Raw genomic sequence first — 15,685 nt, forward strand, 5'->3', positions numbered from 1 at the left:
AGTTACAAGATAGTCGTTTGTAGTTGTAAAAACTTCTTTTCTAGAAGGACAGTCCTTTCTTTTCTGGACTTTAAAATTGCACCAATGAATGAGACCTTCTGGGATGGAGACAATAGAGACTTCTGTTTGTTAGAAGGCCCAATGTTTCAAAGAGAGAACAAGTGACTTGAATTGCTCTTCTCAATTCCTTCTGGGAGTGATATTTCAGCAGTCAATAGTCTGTCTAAGCACAGGGAGACAAAAATTCATTGTCTCCTTAGGTAAGCTGCTAGTAGAAACAGGCATTTGGTAAAAACTCTGGGTGCAGTGGAGAGGCCAAAAGACAGAACTTTGAACTCGAAGCAGTCTTGACCAAGCATAGAATAAAGATATTTGCAATGAGGGTCTTCTAGAAATAAGAAAGCATGCATCTAAGATGGAGAGCAGCAAACCAAGATAGAATGGACAGGGAAGGAAGAATCAATTGCAGGGGTAGCATTCTGAACTGAAACTTTCTGATATATTTGTTTAGCGCTCTGAGGTCCAGAACTGATCTGAGAGCTCCATTCTTCTTTGGGATCAGAAAGTAACAGAGAAGAACCCCATGTTTCTATAAGTTAATGGGGCTGCCTCTATAGTTCCACCTTGCAATACACAGTGTGAACTTCTGTTCTTAATATCATCTTATAAGAAGAATACCTGAAAAAGGAGGGAAGGAGAGAGTTGTAGGGAGAAAGGGATTCAAACAAGATAGTATAACACTCCCTTACTGTTTCTAAATCCTCTCTCTTGGAGGGGATAACTGATCATGCATTGTAGAAATGGTATGACCAGTCTCCAAAAACATGGGTTGTGCTTTCTAAAACTGGGTCAAAGCTCTCAATTTCTATGTCAAATCTGAGACCTGACACGGGGCAATGAAGATGCAGCTGAAGAATTCTTTGTCCTCATCCCAGGTTTAAAGGACTTTCTTCTTTCTTGGGATTGATAAGATGATTGGTGCTGCTAAGGCTGCCTCCTCTGCGTATAGTATAAAAAGAAAGGCAGAGGACACTACTGTTTATGGTATCCCAACACAGGCATAGGTGGTTTCCTTCTAAACCAGTGGTTTTCAATCTGTGGATCCTTAGGGGTCTGCATACTGTATCTAGTGGATCCACGAAAGGTAATCTTACCATAGAACAGTATCAGAGGGGTAGCCATGTTAGTCTGGATCTGTAAAAAGCAACAGAGTGTCCTGTGGCACCTTTAAGACTAACAGATGTATTGGAGCATAAGCTTTCGTGGGTGACTACCCACTTCGTCAGACGCAAGGTTATGCTCCAATACAGCTGTTAGTCTTAAAGGTGCCACAGGAGACTCTGTTGCTTTTTACCATAGAACAACGGTTTTCAACCCGTACTCCTCAGACCCCATGTCTAAGATTTCCAAAGAGGTCCGTATCTCCCTTCAAAAATTTTTAGGGGTCCACAAATAAAAAAGGTTGAAAATCACTCTTCTAAACACATGCAGTAAGTCAAGAGACCTAGCTGTGGTCTCGTTTTCAGATCCATTCCCTTAGAACAGTGGTTCCCAAACTTTAACAACCCGTGAACCTCTTTCACTAAAATGTCAAGTCTCGCAAACCCCCTCCTAAAAAAGAATATTTCCAGGGATTTTCTCCCTTACCTGAGCATAAAAGCAGTGATCTTGGAAATATAAAATTTGTTTTTCTGACATGCTTATTACACACTATTATTAATTATTATTTATCACTACAGTATTTTTATTACATTATGAAAACATCAACACTCTTCCAAGATCTCACTTTTGTAGCTTGTGTCACTTTGATTAAGTCTGTTATAAGACAAGGCTCCTATGTTTCATCAAGGAGTATCAGATGTGAGACAGCATGAAGGTATTTAAGAAGCCAACTCAAAGAGTTCCTCCTGCACAAGCATTCGGGTCTTGAGCAGTCCAGGCAAACAACGTATGTTACAACAAAGCTTAAACTTGTTCTTCATAATAATTTTAAAAACAACCCTAGCAGTCTATTTAAATTTAAAAACAGCAAAACAATATCCACTCCCTTTCCATTTCTTATAAGGAGTCTTGAAGTTTAAATCTCCTCAGTGTGATAGATATGCTTGCTTTGATCTGCATAGCTCTTGGAAGTCCCCAGGACTCCAGGCTGCTGGTTGCCTGAGATCCCTAGGGACAGCCCTGTCCACCATTAGGGAATTTCCCCCCGAGAACCCCCTGTAACATTTTGTGAGACCCCAGGGGTTCACGAACCCCAGTTTGGGAACCACTTCCTTAGAATGATCCATAGTTGTTATATCTTTAGGTCTTGGATCCATGCTGAGTTCTGAATGGCCCAAAGAACCACTTGAGATATGCTTCAGTTTGGCCTCTCTTTTCCTCATAACTGAAGTGCTTGGTTGAGGCAATTTCTCCTGAGCTTTATGATCCTTAGCTAGAACAAGCTCTGATGGAGGTTGTAATATCTTTGGAGTTAGATCAGAGGATTTGGCTACTGCAAGCTCAAAATCGACTTGGAAGCGAAGTTTGGTCCCAAAACCAGATGACTTCTTGGACCCAGAAGTACTATGGGCCAATTCAGGTCTCCTATCCTTCCACTCAGATCCTCTAGCTATATCCAATCCTGGAGATTTGGCTGACAAGCCTCATGTAACAAAAGGGCCTGAAATCCTTCTGTCTCTGTGGGCCTGAGGAGTAAATGTGCAGCAAATAGCACAATATGAAGGAGAACACTTCTCTCCTAAGCATTCTGGTATTGGACTTTTTTTTTTTTTTTTGGATATGTAGGAAAGACCAGTGGGCACAACACACACCTTTTAAATCCATGCTTTTTCACATTTAGATCCACCATGATGTCAGTACTGGGCATTAATTCTCAATATTCTACTTAGCTTAAACTACCTTATCCTAAAATTAACTCAGTCTAAAAACTATTAACATTAGCTAATCTAGAAAACAGAAAGCTATTTATTGCTATGTATCCTTGCAATCCGGAGAAGTCCATATCCTTTTGCTGCAGCAGCTGGACAGAACTGAGGTGACAGCTGGTGCCATGCCCCCTTTTGCAGCCATGGCCTCCAACCATGCTCGGATGCGGAGGGGTGGGGCGCATGAGCACTCAGACACTACCAGAAGGTTCCCCCATCCAAGCTGCACTGGTTGGAACATTCCCAAGAGTGGGAATACTGCAGAGACACTAGACGAAGAACAAGGACATTATGATGTTCTATCTTGTAGCCACAGGCGATAAGAAGGACCTGAGTGCAGTTTGCAACTGCCACACCCCTTATTCCCTGTTACAGGAAGCAAGAGAACAATAAGGGTACAGCCACAGCCCCAGCAGACACTGATATTCAAAAGAATGGGATCTCATGCACATGGGGCACATGTGCACCAAGAGTGGAATTCTGTATGGCCACTCACTTGACTTCACATTAAATCTGTAATGCAAGGGGTGCTAGAACTTATCTAACCACTAACTAAACTGAAAGACCACAGCTTAAGCTACAATCTCCACTGTTGTGAAATGAAAGCAATTAATTTTCCCTGAGATTTTCAATGTAAAAACTTAAAACAGAAATGACACAACTGGAGTAAAATAAAAATAATCTTACCACACCATCAATAACACATTGGGAAGCAGGTTTCCGAGGGTCCAGGGAAATTCCCATCTCCAAAAGCAACTCTTGATTTCCAGTACTTATTCCAGTATCAAGCTCAATGCGAGACTGAAGTGAATGAAGACTTTCCTCAGGATGCAAGAGAAAAGAAACAATCTTGGCAGAAGTCATATTTAGGATGTGTACTATCTGTAAAACCAAGAATAAAGTCAACTTCATTTACAGTCGTCATTTCTTTCAAGAGACAAATGGCACTAAGGTATCAGGCTAAATGATACGCTGTCCTGGAAAGAAGATGTGCTGATGTACAGATAAATAAAAGTTAGGATGATTAGATAAACTGAATTTTAATTACGGTCAACATTGCATCCTTAACACATGGCACATACTGGTCTGAGGCCACCCTTATGCTTCCAGAATAAGGGTGAAAGTCACATTACTACTAATATTCTTGCCTTCAGGTATGAACTGGATTAAGGCACAAGTGTTTTCTCTCTGAGGAAAGGAAGAATGCTTCCCCTGACACTGGATTTGGAGGGTGCAAGGATTTCCACTCAATTAGCACATTCGTTGTCCACTGAGAGGTCTTCACCATCAGTATTTAGGTAACACATTTAAAAACACACCTTCAAATTCAGTATGTCATCCATTAACAGGAAACATCTCGGTCGATTAGTTTCTGTGTCTATACCTCCACCCCTCTGCTGTGGATCCCAATTCAGCATCAGTTGTAACCAACGCTCCATTGGTTCTACAATTATACTAAACAAAACAAAAACAAACCATACATTGATATGTGTAATACAAATGAAAAAGGCAGGCATTCTACAATGAAGAGTCCAGTTAATTCAAACATGTTTTCTACCAGTACTAGAAAAAAATACTGAGACAAAAATCCCAATGACTTCAATGGGACCAGGATTTCACCCAAAGTATGTATCCTCTATTTTATTTCCCTCTGATAAAGTAGTTTCACTTATTCAATGCAAGAAAATTATTACTATGACATTAAGGTCAAACAATTACACCTTAGGCAAGGCAAAAGTTAAGGTTTCCACAATAACTATCTTGGCCACATTGGGAATCCAGTATATAGTGTACGGTTTACACATTTTACATGAAACTGTAATAGAAAGCTACATATGAAACAAGAAATAGGAAAAACAAGGCAGCAGAAGTAACGTTGCTTCTGGAACATTAACTCCTGCATCTCCTGACTTTTGAAACCACCCCTCTTTAATGCGGCCTCTGTAGATTTAAACTTTAAAAAAAAAAAAAAAAAAAAAAAAAAGTTAAAGGAAAAACAATTGGCCTGTGCTTAATCTGTGCATTTCAATGGTCCCACTTAGTCTGGGGTGTTCACACCATAGAGAGAAAAAATGGAGAGGAGTGAGTATGCCTTTGCTGCTGCTCTTGGCAAGTAGACAGTCCCATCCCAGGCCCCCAATTTCAAATGGGCCCAAGAGAAATGAAGATTACTCACCTATACTGACATTTGAAATTAACTCTATACATTCCCACTCTTGGGATGTGCTGTCGTGCAGCTCTAACAGTGGACCATTCCATAGCAGTGCCTACTGGAGAGCTCTCACATCCCTCACTTCTCCTCACTGTTTCTAAAGTTTTTAGTCCAATCAAAATAGAATGCTAATTCCCTTTTAGCATCTAGGCTGTGGAGTTTTGACTCGCTTAAATGCACATGAAATCTGAGAAAGAACATCTGTAGACAAACTGATTGGTTAAGATAGAAATCAGTTACCACTTTGGGCAAGAATTTAGGATGTGGACTGAGGACCAACTTTGTCCTTACAGAAAACTGTGGATCCGCCATCAAGACCTGCAGTTCATTTACCCTTCTGGCCAATATTATTGCTATAACGAATGCTGTCTTGACTCATAGATGAAGCAGTGAGCACTAATTTATCGGCTCAAAGGGTGGTCTCATAAGTTGAGTAAGGACTAAGTTAAGGTCCCATGATGGCAAGGTGGCTATACAGTCACACCTCTCAAACCTCTCAATCAAGTCATGGGCAAATATGGTTCTGTTGTCTTCTAATATGTGGTAGGCTGAAATGGGTGCTAAACAGAGTTTCAGAAAGGATACAGATGCCAGATAGTATCAAGTGCAGTAAGCAGGGATTGATTTGATGCAGACAATGAAGATCAGACCCCCAGAAGACAAATCTTACCCACTTGAGGTCATAGCACTTATGAGTAGATTGCTTCAGAAGTTTAGCATGATGTGTTGCACATCTGACAAACAAGATTCCCCCAGATCAGTTAGTCCTATAGACCATGCTGCTAAGTATAAGGACTGCAGGTATGGGTGCAAGATCTGGGCATCCTGCTGAGATAACAGATCTGAGATAACAGGTCACAGGAAGAGAACAGAATACTCCCTTGGAGAGGTGAAGGAGGACTGGAAACCACTGCCATCTTGCCCATGCTAGAACAACCAGAATTACAAGGGCATTGTCTGCTTTATCTTCCATAGTACTCTTTGGATTTGAAGAAATGGGAGAAAGGCGTAGAGGATGCATATACCCTAGTAGAACAGGAACACATCTGAAATGGAAAGCTTACTAACTGTAAGCTAACTAACTGGTAGGGAAGGTTGCTGACAGTCACAGATACCATGATTGTTCCAAGTCACAAGGTGGTTGACAGGGACTAATGGCAACCAGTGCCCTTCTCTCTTATATCCCCTTGAAGAAGAGCATGACAAGACTCAAGGAACATACACTCTGGGTGGATACTTCTGGTCACAAAACTGAACTCTGGTACATGAGGTGCACATGCACCACCAGTAGTGGAATGTGCACATGGACAACTACTCTAAGGAGAGCCACAATACTCCAGTAATCCCCCTTTTCATTCATAAACCAGAAGAACCTTCAACATTTTTGGATAAAGTGCTAGACAACTGCTAGACGGTTTTACTGTGTTGCAAAACACATTAACCAATGGAAACCTGCTGCAATTTTCATATTTTTGATTTTAGTAAAATTGTGGCCATTTTCTCGCAAAACTATCTGAAATAATAAATCTGGTCCTACGCACTATTGTCTCTTTATGGTTTAAAAGACAACTCAGAGATTAATGTGCACAAAACTATAAACATACTTACCTACAAAGACTGTTCGGCTGTGGCAAATGGGTACTAAACCGAACCTCCCCAGTCATCTCTTCAAAAGCAAAGATGTGCTTTGGATCCTTTTTCTTGATTTTTTCATGCCTATAAAATAAAATTCTCTGTGGACAAACTGACTTTAAGTATTCCTATTTCACTTACTCTAGTTCAGTGATCTCCAACCTTTTTACACCCGAGATCACTTTTTGAATCTAAGGGCAACCCAGGATCTATCCTGCCCCTTTCCCAAGGCCCCCGCTCTCTCCCCCACCCTCACTCACTTTAACTGTGCTGGGGGAGGAGGTTGGGGCTCTGGGCTGAGCCAGGGGCAGGGAGGTGGGGTGCAGGAGGGGGTGAGGAGTGCAAGCTCTAGGAGAGAGTTTGGGTGCAGGAGGGGGCTCTGGGCTGGGACAGAGCATGGGGGTGCAGGATGATGGCTCTTGGAGGGGGTTGGGGCGCAGGATGGGGTTTGAGGTGGTAGCTTCCGGGATCACGATCAACCGATTGGTGACCACTGCTCTAGTTCATACAGTCACCTCCCCACAAAAAGAGCAACTCTATCAAACCCGGGCACCCTCTCTCATAGCAAATGTCTTACCAGGTAAATGGCTGTAGATTGTGTAAAAAGGGTCTAAATCCTGCAATACACTCAAACACCATTGTTCCAAAGCTCCAATAATCTACAGTAACAGTGTAGGACTTACTCTCAAAGAGTTCTGGGGCCTAAAAAACAATAATATACTATTTTTAAAATGACAAAACTCCAGAGAATATATTTTTTTCTATTTCTGGAAAATATATAATTTGAGGAACATGTGTAAGTAGAACTGTGTTAAGTTATGCCAAAGTAAATTGTAAACATAAAAAAAAAAAATACTTACCAAATATTGTAAGGTCCCAACAAATGATGTACATAAACTTCCCTGATCCAGATCCTTGGCATATCCCAAGTCTATTATTTTGTGAATTATCTGTCAATATCCAAGACAAATGTTTGATAAAGCATGATGAAAAGGGAAAATTCAAAGTAAAAGGTGCAGAGTCAAACCCAGGGATGGGAGGGAACAAATCCATGAACAAGATTTAAAACTAACATGAAATGCTACACAGAGCTGTTCAGCCATGTAAGCCAAACTCATTCATTTACATCAATGTACACATACAATTCATTATTGTCCTGAAACTAGCTGGATTGGGCTTGACTGAACACAGCATCTACACTTTTGAGAATTTACAAGATACAATATTTTGATATCAAGAAAAGTAAACCAAAATGAAGAACTGAAATGAAGAATACCGCTTTTCCTAAAAAATGATCCAACTGAGCACAAGGACAATCTTGATGTGTACCCTGCAGAAATCCAAAACATATGCCAGGATACAATCAATGCCACATTGCTGATACTGGCAGGAAGCAGAAACACTGGATATTAAAAAAAAAAAAAAAAAGTTGATACTTTACAGTAAAGTAACCGATCAATTGACAAGTCTTCAAGGACGGGCAAACAGAATTTGCAATACACCTCAACCCCAATATAATGCTGTCCTTGGGAGCCAAAAAATCTTACCGCGTTATAGGTGAAACCGCATTATATCGAACTTGCTTTGATCCGCCAGAGTGCGCAGCCCCGCTCCCCCAGAGTGCTGCTTTACCGCGTTATATCCGAATTCGTGTTATGTCGGGCCACGTTATATCAGGGTAGAGGTGTGTTAAGAAGGAATATGAACTTTATTAAAATCATGGTTTTCTTTTGCATGAGCATCATTCAATGGGATGCAGTGCTATACTCAATAAGAAAGCAGCATTCTTCATTTCAATTAGTCAAGGCAAAATTGTTACATGACTTCCAGATCTGATATTTGGGACACCAAAAGTGATATTCTTTGGCACAGTTTTATGACTTACCTTTCCACCATCATCCTGCAGCACAATATTTTCAGGCTTTAGATCTCTGTGTATAATTCTGTTTTCATGCAAATACTGGATACCAGACCCTGAATAAAATCAAGCATTTGACATAAGGAACAGAAACAGCACCAGTACAAATCAAGTTATAAGAATTTCTAAACACTTCTATATGATTTCCTGACCAAAAAAGAATTAATAAAGTTACGGTCTATGTATTGCTCTTTAAAAACAAGAATGGTTTAAAATATAATAAAATTTTGTGATTGGCAAATTTACACTTATGGCTCCAATACTAACCTTCACCTCTGTAACCTCTCCACACCCCATTAATAAATCAGAGAACCCTTTACCCTACACCAAGTGCCAGCTGCATTTCTGTGATAGGCCACCAACCAGCTGGCCTATCAACTGCCTGGTGAAGCACCTCATACAGATACAGCTGTCTTCCTCCAGCCCACTCTCCTGCTGCAGGACACACAGCAGCATGCTGTATTTTACCTGTCACATGAGGTTCCTCACCTACCATTTCACTAGAGCAGACCTCCCAGGCTAGTTCCCTCACTGTGCCAAAACAACCTGGAAATTCCACAGTACCTTCTACCCTCATCTTTCCAAGAGGTGAAGGGTCAATCCTTCATGACATAATATATAAATCTACCTTTACTTCACTCACCCAGCACAAATTGGCCTCAGCCCTCCAAGTACTACATACACCTGAATTGGGGCCATATTTTTACCTTTCTGTGTGGAAGGAAGATGGGAGCTAGTAAGTGCAGCCTGGGAGCCTCCATATGCTTTAGGAAGCACATCACTGCCATATTCTGCCTTATACCCTCCCTTTAGGTCAGGCCCCATGTCAGGCGACACACAAGGGTGTCAAATTCACCCTAGACATCTCCCTCCTGCTCAGTTAATTTAGCCCTGGTCTACACTACAAGGTTAGGTCGAATTTAGCTGCATTAGGTCTATTTTATAATGAATGTGTCTATACAAGCAACCCTGTTCCTTTGACCTAAAGGGCTCTTAAAATCGACTTCTGTACTCCTCCCCGGCGAGGGGAGTAGTGTTAAAATCAACCTTGCTGGGTCGAATTTGGGGTCGTGCAGACGCAATTCGACGTTATTTGCCTACGGGAGCTATCCCAGAGTGCTCCAATGTGACTGCTCTGGACAGCACTTTCAACTCCGATGCACTAGCCAGGTACACAGGAAAAGCCCCGGGAACTTTTGAATTTCATTTCCTGTTTGGTCAGCGTGGCGAGCTCAGCATCACCAGTGACCATGCAGTCCCCCCAGAATCGCAAACGAGCTCCAGCAAGACACTGGATCTGATTGCTGTATGGGGAGAAGAATCTGTGCAGGCAGAACTCCGATCAAAAAGAAGAAATGCTAATATAGATGCCAAAATCGCACAGGGCATAATGGACAGAGGCGATAACAGAGACACACAGCAGTGCCGCGTGAAAGTCAAGGAGCTCAGGCAAGCCTACCAAAAGACAAAGGAGGCAAACGGTCACTCTGGCTCAGAGCCCCATACATGCCGCTTTTATGATCAGCTGCATGGCATTCTGGGGGGGGGGGGAACGACACCCTACCATTACCGCACCACTGTCCGTGGACACCTGCAAGGGGGGAGTCTCACATAACACGGAAGAGCAACTTTATTTTCTTCAGGAAATTGTTTAACTCTCTTAGATTTACAAATAGGCCTGAGAACTCCTTTGGCTTTGGGGATCAGGAAATACCAGGAATAAAAGCTTTCCCCTCTGAGGCCTCGTGGAACTTCCTCTGTGGCCCCGATTGAAGAAGCAACCGGATCTCCTAATGAAGGATGATCTTGTCAGAGCGGTCACTGAAGAAAGATATGGAAGTGGGTGGGGGGTTTATAAATGAACCAGAGGGAATATTCCAGTTCTACCATGCTTAAGACCCACTGATCTGATGTTATTTGGGCCCCACAGTCTTAGAAAGTGGGATAATCAGTTGGAAAACGAAGGGCAGGAAATAGAGGGAACTACAGACACTAGTGTACTGTCCTCAACAAACCCATCAAAATGCCTGTTTGAACGCAGCAGCTGGAAAGCATGGGCCCACTAATGCTGAAGAGGAGGATGGTAGAGACTGCCCCATATAACTCCTGCCCTTTCTCCTTGGTGAATCTTGAGACTGAGGAGGAAAACCCTGGAGTCTGTATGGCTGTTGAGGACCAAAATGTTTCCTTTCTTTCACCACAATATAGATCCCTGGAATCCTTTAAGCTACAGAGCCCATTGTCCATCTTATCTTAAGACAAACAGGGACCTTTGAAAGGGAGGTCCATGATGGTCTGCTGGACTTCTGGCGGAATCCTGGATGACTGTAACCATGAACATCTTCTCACTGTAACAGCTAATACCATGGTTTGAGCCACCACATCTGCACTGCACATGATGTCCTGGAGAACAGTTCTGGCAATCAACTTGCCATCATCTACTATTACTGCAAACTCCTGCTTACAGTCTCCTGGCAAATTATAAAATTTAAAGATGTTGTTTTCCTAGAGGGTGGAGTCAGGGCAGCTCAGAAATGCCTGTTGATTTGATTCCTGAGCTGAAGACTCCCTGTGGAATAAAGTTTTCATCCAAACAAGTCCAGTTCCTTTGTATCTTTTTGCCTGTCAGTGTCGATGCTTAGTACACATCTCTCCCATTTATTAGCAGCTGTCACCAACAAGGGACCCAGGGGAGGATGGGAATACAAATATTTATATCCCTTAGAGGGGACATAGTATTTCCTTTCAGCACACTTTGCTGTGCGGGGTAAGGAGGATGGTGTCTGCCATAACACCTTGACCGATTGGCAGGACCACCCTGGCAGGGACTGCTGATACTAAGATGTCCACCACTCGGGGGAGCTTAAACCTCTTGGAGATAATTAATAGAGATATCCCATCTCCTAGAACTGGAAGGGACCTTGAAAGGTCATCAAGTCCAGTCCCCTGCCTTCACTAGCAGGACCAGATGTGACATTTGTCACTGATATGGGACTCCCCCAAACACTTTAAACAGGCTGGATGTGGATCACTAACTGGCATGGATTTAATGCAACTGTGGCAGGACTTAAACCCCAGTGAGCACAGCATGGTTCTGGTACCAAGCCAGTTATCTAAAATGAAACTTAGTCCAAAGACTTAAGTCTAATCTATCAGTATAACTAGTAGGGCTGTCAATTTTTTTGAGTTAATCACGTGAGTTAACTGTGATTAATCGTTATTTATCAGTTTTAATTGCACTGTTTAGTAAATTTCAGTCGGTATTCTAATGTTTAATATTTTGGGATTTTTTTCTACATTTTCAAATATATTGATTTCAAATACAGTACAGGATACACAGTGTACAGTGTTCACTTTATATTATTTTTATTACAAATATTTGCACTGTAAAAATTATAAACAAAAAATAGTATTTTTCAATTCACCTCATACAAGTACTGTAGTGCAATCTCTATCGTGAAAGTGCAACTTACAAAGGTTTTGCTTTGTTATATAACCGCACTCAAAAAATAAAACAATGTAAAACTTTAGAGCCTACAAGTCCATTCAGTCCTACTTCTTGTTCAGCCAATTGCTCAGACAGACAAGTTCGTTTACATTTGCAGGCAAGAATGTTGCCCGCTTCTTGTTTACAATGACACCTGAAAGTGAGAATAGGTGTTCGCATGGCACTGTTGTAGCTGGCGTCGCAAGATATTTGCATGCCAGATGCACTAAAGATTCATATGTCCCTTCTTACTTCAATCACCATTCTAGAGGACATGGGTCCATCCTGATGGCAGGTTCTGCTCGATAAGGATCCAAAGCAGTACGGACCAACACATGTTCATTTTCATCATCTGACTCAGATGCCATCAGCAGAAGGTTGATTTTCTTTTTTGGTGGTTCCGGTTCTGTAGTTTCCGCATCAGAGTGTTACTCTTAACATTTCTGAAAGCATGCTCCGCCTCATCTGGCACTTCAGATTCTTAAACCTTGGGTCCAGTGCTGTACCTATTTTTAGAAATCTCACATTGGTACTCTCTTTGTGTTTTGTCAAATCTGCAATGAAAGTGTTCTTAAAAGGAACGTGTACTGGGTCATCATCTGAGACAGCTATAACATGAAATATATGGCAGAATGCAGGTAAAACAGAGCAGAAGACATACAAGGAGTTCAGTCACAAATTTAATTGACGCATTATTTTTTTTAACGAGTGTCATCAGCATGGAAGCACGTCCTCTGGATTGGTGGCCAAAGCATGAAGGGGCATACAAATGTTTAGCTTATCTGGCACGTAAACATCTTGCAATGCTGTCTGCAAAAGAGCCATGCCTGTTCTCACTTTCAGGTGACATTGTAAACAAGAAGCAGGCAGCATTATCTCCTGCAAATGTAAACAAATTTGTTTGTCTGAGCAAGTGGCTGAACAAGAAGTAGGACTCAGTTGGACTTGTAGGCTCTAAAGTTTTACATTGTTTTATTTTTGAATGCAGTTATTTTTTGTACCTAATTCTACATTTGTAAGTTCAACTTTCATGACAGAGATTGCACTACAGTACTTGTATTAGGTGAATTGAAAAATACTATTTCTTTTGTGTTTTACAGTGCAAATATTTGTAATAAAAAATAAATACAAAGTGAGAACTGTATGTGCTGTAATGAACTACACAGTGTGTATGTGGGCATTTTCACCCCAGACTAACCTGAGTTAATGCAGATTGAAACCTCCAGACAAGCCTTAAGTGTCACAAATTATCCAGTAAGCAGGACAAAAAGAGCCTTCCACTACTAGAGATACCTGCTTTGTTTTGACAACTTGCTTTTGCTGGAACACCAAAACAGTTACATACAGCGAACATGAAAAGGCAAGAAAGGCAGCAGATTACGTACCAATGTCGCAAAGCAGAGAAAGTATTTGACTTTCCTTAAGTCCACAGCAATTTTCTGGTTTGTTTAACAACTACAGAAAAGAAAAATATGTCTAAGTCGGCAATGCAAGAATTATTTGTTAATATCTTCTGTCCTCAATCACCACAACATGAGAAAACAATTAAATTTACACTTAAATAAACTGGGCTACAGAATTAATTGGTCTTGTGAAAGAATAAAAGGTACATAAAGACAAAAGTATATATGAGCAGGAAAGTGGTTTGAAAAGAAGATTCCAAGTGTGTGAAGACTGTTTTAGTTACATATAACACAGTTTTGTAGGCAGTTTAGAGGCCAGGCAATGACAGATTAAAAACTGACAGCCATTATGGGGAGCTCATGGCCCCCCAGAGTCTGCACATTCCCCAAAATCTTGACAAATTCAAAACATTATATGAAAGCAAAACAATGAAATTTATGACTGGCCCAAGTCTCAGGAGCAGGATCACTGCTTGGAGGATCAACTGCTCTAAACAAATAGTCTAAACCATTTCTGAGGAACCAAGAAAAATCAGGCCAAGTGACAAGAAGAAACAGGAAAGAGCAGATCCATACAATACACACACACACTCACAACAGGAGCATGATACCCTGTAGTCCCTAGGTTAGTACTCCACAAAAAGAATAGGAAGGAAACACACGGGGTCAGATTTTTGCTATGTCTAATGTAAAGAAAGGGGGTGAAGGGGCTGTCAGGGAACCAGTTACAGCTCCCCGTTCTCTGCTTGACCCAGAATGATGGCTGCTTTAATCTGAACAAATTGGCTACGGACCTTAATGGACCATCCACCAGCAGGAACTACATGGCACCTTGGCCACACACACCAGCACAAGGACCAATGGGTAGGAAGGCACAGAAGCCAGCTATATGGGCTCTGCACCTGCTGGAGACTCCCCCTCCCGAACTCTAGGGTAACCCCGACTAGGGCATTGCAATTAATCTCCACTCCCTTTGCACCACCTAAGCAGTACAGAGAGCCTGCCCCACAGTCATGCTGGTGCATGGAATGTATCAGAAAGAGGTATGCTGTCTTCTGCAATGATTGCATAACCCTCCAGTGCTGATCCACCCAATGCCGGCCTGCAAGTTACTGCCCTTACCAGTTCAACTGAGTTCATTATATGTCAGCTGGCATTCTGAAACATCTAGCAGTCAGTAAGTACTTTTATGTCACTCTGCCTAATTTCTGTTCACCTACTAATTATATATTTAGCCAGGCAGATAGAGTGATTGGCATTTCATCATAAGGCCTAGCTAGCTGTGTGTTATCTATCATTTAACCACTCTTCATCACTGAATATTTATTTGGGATTTAAGCACGCCGTATCTCATTCTTGGATTTCTCAATCTACTTGATCACTACTTGAAAGCTAAGACAGGGCCTACACAGCATGCCTAAGGACAGAGAAGGAGTCACTGGCAGAATCAGGCTTCAAACTCAGGTGTTCCTGAATCTCATTTCTCTTCAGACAACACTCCCCGCAGATCAAGCTGTCCAGTAACTGATAAGACCACAACTTAGTATCAGACTGTTTTCCAGGCCAGTGTTGTCACAGACATTTAACTAGATATTGACATCAGTGCAAAATAAAGATGATGTCACCACACAAGTGCAGAAAGGAGATGAAAATGAGATCACCGGTGATTAAAAATATGCTGTCATGCTTCTCCCGCTTTAGTTGTGACGCATTAGAGGTGATCATTTGGACTAGAGCAGGGGTCTCAAACACGCGGCCTGCGAGCTCCTCGCAGCCCCCTCGCCCTGACGCGCACCGGGGGCAGGGTAGGCTCCCTGCCTGCCTCCCTGCCCTGCCCCCGTGCCACTCCTGGAAGCGGACGGAACCTGGGGGAGGAGGGGCGCACGGGTGTGTGTGGCTGTTGCTTCAGGCACCGCCCCAGCAGCTCCCATTGGCCGGGAATGGGGAACCGCAGCCAATGGGAGCTGCTGGAGGCGGTGCCTCAAGCAACAAAAACACACAGCCCCTCCGCCCCCCCTTCCCCATGTTCCAGCCTCTTGCGGTGGCAGGGCAGACAGTCAGGGAGCCTGCCCTGCCCCTGGTACGCGCCGGGCCACATTCTGCCCC

The 15,685-nt window shown here is 42.3% G+C and overlaps 1 protein-coding gene across 1 annotated transcript in view; it reads right to left on the minus strand.

The window, feature by feature from the left end:
• The window catches only part of CHUK (component of inhibitor of nuclear factor kappa B kinase complex), a 77,342-nt gene that overhangs the window by 54,164 nt on the left and 7,493 nt on the right, over positions 1-15,685 (minus strand). The window contains exons 4-10 of the mRNA XM_034775198.1: positions 13,562-13,631; positions 8,657-8,745; positions 7,632-7,721; positions 7,349-7,473; positions 6,748-6,855; positions 4,247-4,382; positions 3,615-3,809 (exon numbers count right to left, since the gene is read on the minus strand). Of these exons, the coding sequence (XP_034631089.1) occupies positions 3,615-3,809; positions 4,247-4,382; positions 6,748-6,855; positions 7,349-7,473; positions 7,632-7,721; positions 8,657-8,745; positions 13,562-13,631 (813 nt within the window). The remainder of the gene's footprint in view (positions 1-3,614; positions 3,810-4,246; positions 4,383-6,747; positions 6,856-7,348; positions 7,474-7,631; positions 7,722-8,656; positions 8,746-13,561; positions 13,632-15,685) is intronic.

Source organism: Trachemys scripta, chromosome 7 (assembly GCF_013100865.1).
Source record: "Trachemys scripta elegans isolate TJP31775 chromosome 7, CAS_Tse_1.0, whole genome shotgun sequence".
Classification (NCBI taxonomy): Eukaryota; Metazoa; Chordata; order Testudines; family Emydidae; genus Trachemys; species Trachemys scripta.